Raw genomic sequence first — 12,266 nt, 5'->3', positions numbered from 1 at the left:
GCCCCCGGGCCTTGGGGCGTTGTGTCGACACCGGAAATTTAGTTATATGATCTTTGAACTATTTTCAACAAAATGGTTATCTTAAAATTTTTATTGGATGCATTTGGGAAAAAGATAGGGGGGGGGGGAGCTGGCTACCCTCCAATATCTTTTGACGCTTAAAAAGTGAACTATAGCTTTCAATTTCCAACCAAATGAGCCCTCTCTGAAGTTTATTTGAGCATTCCTTCCACAAGAACCATATATGCCCCCAGGGCATAACTTATAACCCTTCGCCCTGAAGACTGTGGGGGGGGGGGGCTGTCCTGTTAAAACGTATTATTGCCAGAACTTTCAACTACGTTGAACGAAATGGCTATATAAAATTTTGGTTGGATGGATGTTTTTGGGGAAATGGTGGGCGTGGAAGAGGTGTTAGTTGCCTTAAAATCACTTCCGACTATTAAAAAAGGAGCTAGCCATTTAAATTAACAATCGAATGAGCCCTTTCTGAAATTTCTACGACAACGCTGTCTATAAGAAACCTGATATGACCCCAGGGCATAGCTTAAAACCCTTGCCCTGAGGGCTGTGGGGGGGTGTTATCCTCAAAGACCCAATTTCCAAAACTTAAAACTACGGTGAATAAAATGGCTAGATAAAAATTTTGATTGGATACGTTTGGGGAAAAGGTGGGCGTGAGAGGGGGTTAGTTACCCTCCAATCACTTTCGACTATTATAAAGGGTACTAGCTCTTTGAATTTCCAATCTAATGAGCCCTTTTTGAAGTTTCAACAACTACTCCTTCTATAAAAAAAAACCTTATATGCCCCCAGGGCATATGTTACAACCCTTACCCTGAAGGCTGTGGGGGAGTGTCCTCCTCAAAAACATAATTTCTATCTGAAAATCAACTACGCTGAACAAAATGACTATCTCAAAATTTTAATCGGACGTGTTTTGGGAAATGGTGGGCATGGGATGGATGTTAGTTACCTTCCATTAACATTCGACTATTAAAAAGGGCACAAGTCAATCCAATTTCCAATTGAATGAGCCCTTTTCGAAGTTTGTACGACATTTTCTTCGATATAAAGTGCCCTGCTCTAAAGGAAAAAAATAATTGTGAAAATATTGTTCTTATATGGCCCTCGGGCATAACTGAAAATCCTTGCCCTGAGGGTTGTGGGTGAGTGTCCTCCTCAAAAATATATTTTCTAACTGGAAATCAACTATACTGAACAAAATGGCTATCTAAAATTTTTTATTGGATGTGTTTGGGGGAATGATGGAATGGGGAGGGTGGCTAGTTGCCCTCCAATCACTTTCGACCCTTAAAAAGTACACTAGAATTTCCTATCGAATGAGCCCCCTTTGAAGTTCTTACGACAACCCCTTCCATATGAAGTTCCTCTGGGAAAAAAATAATAATAATAAAACATTGGAGCCGTATGGCCTTTATTATAGGCAACGCTTTAGCGTTGCCTCTGATCAATATAGTATTTCGAAAGAAATATTTGGTATTTTGAATAAAGCATTTGCTTATTTCATGAAACAATACAAATTGAGGAAGACCGTTGCATATTTCCTCATTTTATTTCAGGCAGTATAGTATTTCGAATAAAATATTTGGTAATTTGAATAAAGCATTTGCTGATTTCATGAAATAATACAATTTGAGTAACACCATTGCATATTTCCTCATTTTATTTCAAGCAACATAGTATGTCAAATAAAGCCTTTGCTTTGTTCATGAAACAATATAATTTGAGCAACATCATTGCATTTTTCCTCGTTTTATTTCAAGCAACGTATTATTTTGAATAAAGCATTTGCTTGTTTGATTAAACAATATAATTTGAACAAGACTATTGTATATTTCCTCATTTTATTTCAAGCAACTTAGTTTTTCGAATAAAATATTTCTGACTCTGTGTATTGTGGATATTTTTATCTCTATCACTCTGTACCTGTGTGTCTGAGCGGATGTTTGCTTGTCTGTGGAGATTTTGGAGAAAAAATACAGTTCATCTCTCTCAGAATATGGCAAAAGCTCTGTCAACCTATCTCAGTTTCTAATAAATCCGCTGTGAGCCCGCTACTAGTATCTCAATCTCTGAAAATTCCTTTTCCTACATCTCAGAGTTTTGATAAGCATTCTAAAACGTTCAATTTGCTAGCGTACCTTAAAAATAATTGAAACACAGCAAAGTAATATATGAAATATTTTTATTGAAACAACGACCTCTAGAATATTAAAATAAGACATACCAGATACATTATTATACATTAGTCATATCATTGAACAGCTTTGGACATTTTGAATTTGTTCCATAAAATAATTCATCATGTTCTCTCTTGATACTGAAGGTATTCTCGTCTCTTAGTTCATAACCAGTAGAATACTCATTAATCCATTTTGAGTCATTCAAAATTTTTATTGTGGCGTCAGCTACAGGTTCAATATGTGTGTCGTCTTTGGTATTAGTGGGTTCATTTACTATATCTGTCGGTAAATAATTAATGGTATTAATAATGTTACACGCGCTTCATTTTATATCATTTCATCTTTATATTCATAAGTGATATTGTCTGTCAATGCCCTTTTTATTTTACCAGCGATGTCACTGTCCGTTATTACATTGTTTATACACAAGTAACAGTTCTGGCACTTACACAAGAAATGGTTTATGACATTAGTGCAGCAGTATGTCTTTCTTTTTCCTCTTCCATTCATTTGAATACTAATTCTAAAATGGTTGTGATAAGATCTATCAACAGGCAATGTGTTACCATCAACAGTAGAAAGAAGTTGTCCCCCATCATCGACAATTATTTTTATGGCTGAATTTTTTTCAGCACTATCATCTCTGGAAACGATACTCTCGCATATCCATAATCAAAAATGTTGAATCTCTTCGGTACTCCAAAGAGATTTAATCTCTCACTGTCATGACAATGCACACATACATTTCCAATGAGATCCCCACTAGTACTTGTTTTATAATTCAAATTATTGTCTTTGTCAGCCAAAGCCATACCCAGGATTTTTTTTCGGAGGGGGGTTTACTCAAAAAAAATTTTTCGGGGGGGAGGTGGGTTTACATGTAAAAACCTCAAAAAAGCATACAAAATATCCATTTTTGTTGCGTTTTTACGAGTCAAAAAACATTTCGGGAGGGGTTCAAACCCCCTTAACCCGCCCCCCTCTGGGTATGGCCTTATTGTCAGCATTCAGCGCAACGATGACTTTATCATATGCACAAACTTTCTTCGAATATTTAATCTTCTCCTTTTTCATAAATATGATGCTTTATACATATCCTTTTTTATAAGGATAAAATATAATGTATAAAATATGAAAATATAAAAAGGATAAATATAATCCTTTTTATAAATATTATAAATATGAAGTGTTTATCCTTCCAATATACCGAAATTACTGATTAAAAATATATAATAAACTAGGTAGTGTCGATAAACAACATCAAAGTACCACTGGTACAGCTGCGTAGTTTCGATTAACGCTCATAGAGTACCGTTGGTACAGCCGAATAAAAAAAAAAATGTAAAAGTTGAATAATTTCCGTCTAAATAAAATTCAGTCCAAAAAAAGAATAGTGCTACTACAAACTTTATTTTTCTAATGGTAAAAATCACGACTAACATGTCTATATCATCCTCATGTCGTATTTCTAAAATATTAAATGTGATTTTTTTTTCTTTTAAGTATATTTCATGTCATTTCAAGACACAAGAAAAATTTAAAAAAAATTCATACAAAAAAGTTAAAAAAAGTTCAATAAAAAAACGAGTAAAAAAAATAAGTTAAAAAAGAGGGAGACAAAAATTTGGAGGGGGATAGGCATTTGGACCCTTGAGGACTGGGGCTTGGATGACTGAATTGGGGATTGGATGAAGAATTTGTAGTAGCTCCAATAGTATATCTACAATGGAAGTCGTCAAATCCATAACCCCCTCACTACTGGATTTCTTTTCATCGAGCTTTTTGTGTAAAACAGAGCACAAAATGTATTTTGTATTTTGTAAGAAGAATTTGTAGTAGCTCCAATACTGTAGCCTACTCCCTATGGGCGTCGTCAAATCCATAACCCCCTTACTACTTGATTTTTAAGGATTGTTCTGGATTTCTAAGGATTGTTTTGATTTCTATATTAAAATTCTATTTTCAGCGCCTTTTAACATAATACATTTGAAATTACGGCTTTAAATTCACTTTAAATTTCCTATAAATTGAATACCTGTCATTAAGGACACTTTCAATTTAACTGGGTCCGCTGACAAATATGATAATAGAGTTAACTATTAAAACGGGTTGCCAGTAAGCAAAAATTTATTGACTGGTTCAAAATACTTGTTACTCGAAAACTAGTTTTTCTACTTTTAAAACTGGCTGTGCATTTAAAACAGGTTGTCTGTATGTCTGTCGAAGACCCAAATCTAAATATAATGAGAAGCAATGACATGGTTTAGTCCCCCTACATTTGTTCTACTTAAATAGTAGCTAATGTGTTCAGGTTATAATATATAGCTCTAGTGCCCAAATACGGGTCTATAATCTGGAACAATGGCATGATTTAGTCCCTCAGGCTGGATGCTCTGTATTTGAGTGCATTCAAACATCATAAGCGAAAATAAATTATGTTCCCTCTGTGTGTAAAGGGCTCCCACTACCAGGGGCGTCGTTTGGGGTCGGCACGGGGGGGGGGGGCAGTTTACCCCCCAATAATGTGGAGAAAAAAAATATTATACATTCCATGCCCTTTGACTATCCAGATATGGACCCGTCTTGCCCCCCTCCCAATAAAAATGCTGGAGATTCGCCCCTGCCCACCACTAGTGTAATTTTCGTCATTATTAGCTGCTGAATATAGGGGTTGTGGGAGTTAGGCTTTTTGGAGGTTAATTTGTGAGGATTGGTGATGTGTTAGGGTTGAATTGTCTGCAATTGGAACTGTGGATATACCATCTAGAGAGTGCAGCTAGGTTAAAAATGAATCTGATGATAGGGACGTAGCTTCAATAAAATTTTTATTCTTAAATTTCAACTATGAGGTATGGACAGGTGTGTGGATTTATATAACAATTAGGATAATTAATTATTTTTGTCTTGATAAATTCGATCTTGGATTTTATCATTACGCAGAGATATATCAAATAATAGATAAGAGTAGTTATTAGTTTTGTAATCTTAAAAAGATCTCAGTTGAGTCTTGATAGTTAGCTTTGTAAAAGAATGATATTCAAAGCCATATTCGGTCTTTTAGCAATTTGTGCTTACGGTGCAGAAAGTGCAAGAATTTTAGCTGCAACACTCGTTGCAACTAAGAGCCACAAATTCTTTTTTGATGCTGTATCTCAAGAACTGGCCAAAAGGGGGCATCACGTGCTTTTACTGTCTCCTTACCATTCAAAACGTATGCCAAATATAACTGAGATCGTGTTTGAGGATCTTGCTAATTCTTTCGAAGGTCTTAAATGGTTTGAAAATGTATTAGAAGCACGAAAGGAAGGCTTATTGTCAATCACACCTTTGACAGATTTACTAGGTGACAAAATGAAAAGAATTATATATACCGTATTAGAAAGTGAAGAATTCAAAATGCTCTTAGATACAGAGTTCGATCTGTTAATGATTGATACGAGCCTGAACGATTTTCTTCTACCAATTGGACTAAACCAAAGTATTCCAATTGTTTACCTGGCTCCAACAGCACTACCTAAATGGATACAACGTGAAATGGGAGCATGGGTGGATTACTACTCGATGGCAGACACTCTAATAGCAATGGGAATATCCACAGAACATTTTCCAGCACGAATCCTTTCTTTTATAATAAATTATTTTTGCGAGATAGACTATTTTTACGTTCTTGGTTCGAAAATAGATAGTTACATAAAAGAACTTTATCCTGTTGGATATAATGTTTTGCCGGTGAAAGAGATGTTGTCCCATGTCGATTTGACCATTATTAATACACATCATAGCTTTGGATATTCATCTACTTTATCCCCAAATATAATAGCTGCTGGTGGCATACATTGTAAGGAGCCTGAACCTGCACCTGAGGTATGATTTGGATTTATTTGTTGAAAACTGAGAAACACACATCAGCAGAGTTTTTGTCGAAGCATACTTACAAAAAGATAGTTTCATGGGCAATCTTTCCCTTTTTACTCCCGACTCTAGTAGGGACTGAGGGTCATACGTGGGTTTTTTCTTTACATGGGCTCTTATTCACTTCCATCGATGTAAACTCTTACCTTCAGCCCTCTCGATTGAAACGCCGCTTAGTTCGGCCTTTGACTTTAAAAGGATTTATTTGCTTTGTTCTGTTGTGGCTAGGTAGTCCAAAAATCCCCCCAAAATCACTACTGCTTGCACAAAGAAGAACAACAACAACGGTTTAAGCATTTCTTATGCTTTTTTGACAGTTGTTATTACGTGTTAGCATGTATTTCCGACTGCAACTGTAATAATAAAATTTCCAAACATTTATAGTTTGCTGTAATATACCACCAGCAAGAGCCAAACCTAGAGCCTCGTAAGACCAAGGTACGAGGTGAGGCAGAAAAGTATTGAGGCTAGTGATACCGCAAGCAATCTGGCAATCCTGCACTGTTGTCTTTGAAACAGCATGTGCATCAAAACCTTGTAAAGCACAGCTCAAGTTTGTACTCCTTCCATTTAGTACGTGGTTTCTGAGACTGCAATTAGTAAAGTTGTTTGATTGTCGCTGGTGATTGTCGATTGTCGTTGCGTGTTACGGAATAGCTGAATAGTACCTAAAAAGTCTAAAAAACAGAATCTTGATATCTATATATATATCAAAAGGTTGCCTTTTTATGCTGATTCCAAACATACGAGATTCATTAAGTTTAGTGTTACCCATCAAAAGCTACGAGCCTGAGAAAATTCCCCTGATTTTTGAAAAAGTTGGGAAAGGTCCCCAAAATTTATTATGCTTAATTAGAATTGCTCCATAAGATCAAGCATATCAGATAACCCTAGAGCAAAGTTTTGAAGCTACTTTTTCCAAAAATGTGGAGTTTTGTGTGTTTTTTTTCAGAAGAAAGATCACGGATGCGTGTTTGTTTATTTTTTTTTGTTTGCTTGTTTTTCTCAGGGGTAATCGTATTGAACGAATGGTTCTAGAATATCGGGAGACGATTCATTTGACCAGAAATCAAAATTCCAATGATCTTTTTAGCATCAAAATGATTGGCCGTCATTTTGGGACTTCATAAACCAATCAAAAGGCTGTAATGGAAACGCTGAAGACCATAACGGTTGAAGTTGTCCAGCACATACGAACAGCGATCAACACCTTTATTGGTATGTAGCTGCTCAAGCGAACTACTTCAAAGTAGTTATGAAAAATAAAATCAGTCTTAATACTTTTCTTCCACCCCTCGTAAACTGTAAGCTATCTCTTCCTGAATCGACCTTTTCTAAATCAAATGTGTTGTGACCATGCTGTATTCCAAATTGCATTTCTTGGAGTTGTGGCACTGGTAGATAGGAACTGCAAAGGAAATGTTTTCTCTGGGAGGAGTTCGGACGACATAAGAACATCACGGAGCCATAGAGCTCTGCATATTTATATATGATCAGTGTTGAATGTACAAAAACGGTGAAATAGTCAACTGTTACCCACACAAACATTAATCAATGAACCTGGCAGTAATCTTCAAGCGCTGTACTTGGGTTAATATTCGATAATAATCCATGATTGTCACGAGTCATCTTCAAAGATATTTCATGAAAGCCATCTTATCTCTAATGCAAACAATTAACGCTTGGTCATTAATCTCTACATAATTTTATCAGGTTTAATAAATTCGTTCATTTTTCTAAGCACAATTGAGTAAGTAATCTACTTATTAGTAAAAGCTTTGGAAACTGAGATTGCCATGCTCACTATCGGATTACTATTTCTACTACTTTTAAGTGAGGAAATTGATGGACTAAACATACTAGCTGCAAGTCAAGTAGCTACAAAAAGCCACAAATTCTTCATGGATGCCATATTAGGTAGCCTTGCTGAAAAAGGTCATCATATCACAGTATTGTCACCATTTCCAACCAGCCCCAGAGAGAATATCACTGAAATTGGATTCGATTCATTGTCAGAAATGTTTCTTGTTAATGATTGGTTTGGTGACATACAGGAAGAAAGAAAGAAAGTTTCATTTAGCTTGACTCCACTTAGTGATATAATTGATGAATTTATGGAAATTATTATTAATACAACATTAAAAGATGAACGCATGAAGCAGCTATTTCATAATAAATTCGATCTGCTGATATTAGATGCTTGCTTGAATGAATTCTTATTGCCAATTTCTGTTCATAGTAACATACCTACAGTCTACATATCTCCTGTACTTTTGTTCTCTTGGGTACAGCGTACCCTTGGAGCTAACGTTGACTATGATGCTTATCAGTATGTACCAACGGACACATATTTTGGCAGGGTATATAACTATTTTATCACAAATCTTCACGAAATAGACTTGAATTATGTGTATTACCCTAAAATGGAAAAACTTATTAAAGACTTATATCCAACTGATTACTTAATCCCAAGTGCTGACGAAATGGTGAAGACAGTTGATATGGTTTTAGTGAATAGTCATTATAGTATGGGGAGTGGTGCCAACCTTCCTTCGAATATAATTGATATTGGAGGCATTCATTGCAAATGCCCTGCCAGTCTTCCGTTAGTAAGTCTTTCTCTGATTCATACTAAAACTAAATTTAGACTAGTAAGACAAGTACTGATTCTGTTTCTCAAAAGACTAAGTTTTTTTTAACTACATAGACAACATGAAGGATGTCCAAATTGCATCAGAGAATATGCAGTAAACAATCTTCATACGAAATTCTTGATAATAATTAGGTATTGTAAATGGTGTTCAGAGTAGAATGGCCATAATATCTCCCACGAGAACAATACCCCTTCGAATCCCGATCCGGACACTTTTTTTAAAAACTCCCACGAGACCCACGTGGTTAATGGTCCTAATATGGGCATAGCCTCCCTAGGGGGAATGATTGCGTAATCGGTCAATGACCTCTTTTTCCAAGGTCGATTTATTTGATGTTTCTATGTGTAATAACTCCGGAACGAAGGTTGCACATGCGCATTGAATTCTAACGGGAACAATGTTATTGATCTAGGACTCGAGGGGGAAGTGAATTTCCGAGAACTTGATTGCGTAATCGATCGTGTGTCAACAACAACAACATCGACCTTGACATTCGCTGAGAGCGTGCACTTACAACAACAACAACATCGACCTTGGAACACCTGTGCTGTCGACCTCAATTCACCTATCGTGAATCAATAATTCCCCTTAGAAACAACAAATTAATCCCCCTTTCTTGACAGATCAATCAACCAATGACATCATCTGTCAGACTTTAAAAATTTTCGCATAGAAACGATTCTCCAGGAATAGATCCAAGTCAGAATGTCTTTGCCTCGGAAACAACTCTTTTGGTCGAACTCCAAAGGATATTAATAGCCAAAGGCCATGGAAACAATTCTCCAAGAAACATCTTAGCGATGAATTGTTTTAGCGCGGGAATCAGGTTTCTTATTAATTTGAAATGCATTAGCGCAGAGATGCCAAAAACAAAAGGAACACGCTGAATTACGTTTAGGGATTATTTGGGCGAAACTGTTTTAGACAGGTTATGGAACTATTTCGGCGAAACAGTTAGAGACATTTTAAAAGATGATTTTTGAAGAGATTTTAGAAGAGAATTTAATGGTGAAACTCTGTGGTCGTTATAATACACAAGTTTCATTTGAACAGTGTTGTGAGGTCCTCTAACCCAACCCCAAAGGGTTCCAATCCTCCTACCCCAACCCCGAAGGAAGCCCCCGGTCCTCAAAGGCCCCCCAAGCTCCCAAAGGGCCACCGGCGCCCCCCAAAGGCCCATCGAGCTCCCAAAGGACCAACGGGGTCCCAAAGGCCCTCCACCGGTCCCCAAATGTCCCCCAGGCCCCCAACTGCCCTCCACCGGTCCCCCAAAGGCCCTCCCTGTGCCCCAAAGGCCCTCCCTGTGCCCCAAAGGCCCTTCCCCGGCCCCCAAAGGTCCCCCGGACCAGAGAAGCGCCGCCGGGATACGCCGTGGGCCAGGAAAGCGCCTCAGGGGATGCGCCACAGGGATGCGCCGTGGGCCAGGACAGCGCCGCAGGGGATGCGCCGCAGGGAGGCGCCGCAGGACAGCGCCGCAGGATGCACCGCAGGGATGCGCCGCAAAAAAAAGTAAACTAAAAAGTAAAAATTTCGAAATGTTATCCCCCAAACGCCCTCCTCAGACCCCCAAAGGCCCTCCCCCCGTCCCCCAAGGTTCCCCCGAGCTCCCAAAGGAACACCGGCCCTCAAGGGACCCACAGACCCTCAAAGGCTCTCCCCGAGCACCCGTCTTTCGGTGATGTGTGTTGTCTGAAACCTATGATTTGGGATGTGTAGTTTGCTACTTCAGGCTTTTCTGAGCTAAGGTTTCCTAGTATTTCCTAGGTGAATGTTGTCTGAAACCAATAGTTTGGGATGAGTAGTTTGCTATTTCAGGCTTTTATGAGCTAGGTTTCTTAGCCTTTCGTTGGTGTGTGTTGACTGAAACTTATGATTTGGGATATGTAGTTTGCTATTTTTGACTTTTCTGAGTTGGATTTCTTAGTCTTTCATAGGTATGCGTTGTCTGAAAATTATGATTTGGGATGTATAGTTTGCTATTTCAGGCTTTTCTGAGCTAAGGTTTTCTAGTATTTTGTAGGTGAATGTTGTCTGAAACCAATAGTTTGGGATGAGTAGTTTGCTATTTTTGTCTTTTCTGAGCTAGGTTTCTTAGTCTTTTGTTGGTGTGTGTTGACTGAAACCCATGATTTGGGATATGTAGTTTGGTATTTTTGACTTTTCTGAGCTGGATTTCTTAGTATTTCGTAGGTGTGTGGTGTCTGAAACCTATGATTTGGGATGTGTGGGTTGCTACTTTTTACTTTTCTGAGCTGGATTTCTTATCCTTTCATAGTTGTTTGTTGTCTGAAACCTATTGTTTGGGATTAGTAGTTTGCTATTTTTGAGTTGTCTGTGCTTGTTTTATTATAATTTATTAGGTGATTGTTGTCTGAAAACTAGTTTTTGTGTTTTGTACATTACTATTTTCGAATTTTCATAACCTGATTTCTTAGTCTTTAGTATGTGTGTGTTGTCTGAAACCTATGATGTGGGATGTGTTGGTTGATATTTTTTTTACTTTTCTGAGCTGGATTTATTAGCCAGTCGTAGGTGTGTGTTGTCTGAAACCTAGTATTTGGGACGGGTTATTTGCTATTTTCGACTTGCCTGAGCTAGATTTCTGAGCCGATCATATACGAGTCCTTACAGACAATTTTTAATTGGGATATTTAATTGCCTTTATGGAATTTTCAGACATACGTGTTTCTATCTCGCGGATGCGGTCATTGTATAAAACTTAGGGTTTTATATGAGTAGTTGGCTATTTCAGACTTTTCTGAGCTAAGTTGTCTTAGTATCTCGTAGGTGAATGTTGTCTGAAACTTATGATTTTGGATATGTAAATTGCTATTTCGGGCTTTTCTGAGTTGGATTTCTTAGTCTTTCGTAGGTGTATAGTGTCTGAAACCTATGATTTGGGATGTATAGTTTGCTATTTTCGGCTTTTATGAGCTAGGTTTCTTAGCCTTTCATAGGTATGCGTTTTCAGAACATTATGATTTGGGATGTGTAGTTTGCTATTTCAGGCTTTTCTGAGCTAAGGTTTTCTAGTGTTTAGTAGGTGAATGTTGTCTGAAAGCAATAGTTTGGGATGAGTAGTTTGCTATTTTTGACTTTTCTGAGCTAGGTTTCTTAGCCGTTCATAGGTGTGTGTTGTCTGAAACCTATGATTTGGGATGTGTAGTTTGCTATTTTTGACTTTTACGATTTGGATTTATTAGCCTTTCATAGGTGTATGTTGTCTGAAACCTATGATTTGGGATGGGTGGATTGCTACTTTTGACTTTTCTGAGCTGGATTTCTTAGACTTTCATAGGTGTTTGTTTTCTGAAACCTATAGTTTGGGATGAGTAGTTTGCTATTTTTGACTTTTTTGAGCTAGGTTTCATAGCCGTTCATAGGTGAGTGTTGTCTGAAACATATGATTTGGGATATGTAATTTGCTATTTCTGACTTTTCATAACCAGATTTCTTAGTCTTTGGTAGGTGTGTGATGTCTGAAACCTATGAT

General features: G+C 37.5%; 1 protein-coding gene across 1 annotated transcript; it reads left to right on the top strand.

Moving 5' to 3' along the window:
• The first annotated feature begins 5,221 nt into the window (after positions 1–5,221).
• LOC148944259 (uncharacterized) lies at positions 5,222–11,575 on the top strand. Its single transcript, XM_089099880.1, has 4 exons — positions 5,222–6,071; positions 6,504–6,564; positions 7,875–8,728; positions 11,561–11,575. Exons 1-4 carry the CDS (start codon positions 5,238–5,240, stop codon positions 11,573–11,575), a joined length of 1,764 nt encoding a protein of 587 aa, XP_088956006.1. The 5' UTR covers positions 5,222–5,237.
• The last annotated feature ends 691 nt before the right edge of the window (positions 11,576–12,266 follow it).

This window comes from Artemia sp. Qi Xiang Cuo, chromosome 14 (assembly GCF_049724085.1).
Source record: "Artemia sp. Qi Xiang Cuo chromosome 14, ASM4972408v1, whole genome shotgun sequence".
Lineage (NCBI taxonomy): Eukaryota > Metazoa > Arthropoda > Branchiopoda > Anostraca > Artemiidae > Artemia > Artemia sp. Qi Xiang Cuo.
The sequence above is the reverse complement of the archived record's forward strand: the minus strand, read 5'-3'. Positions and strand labels throughout refer to the sequence as shown.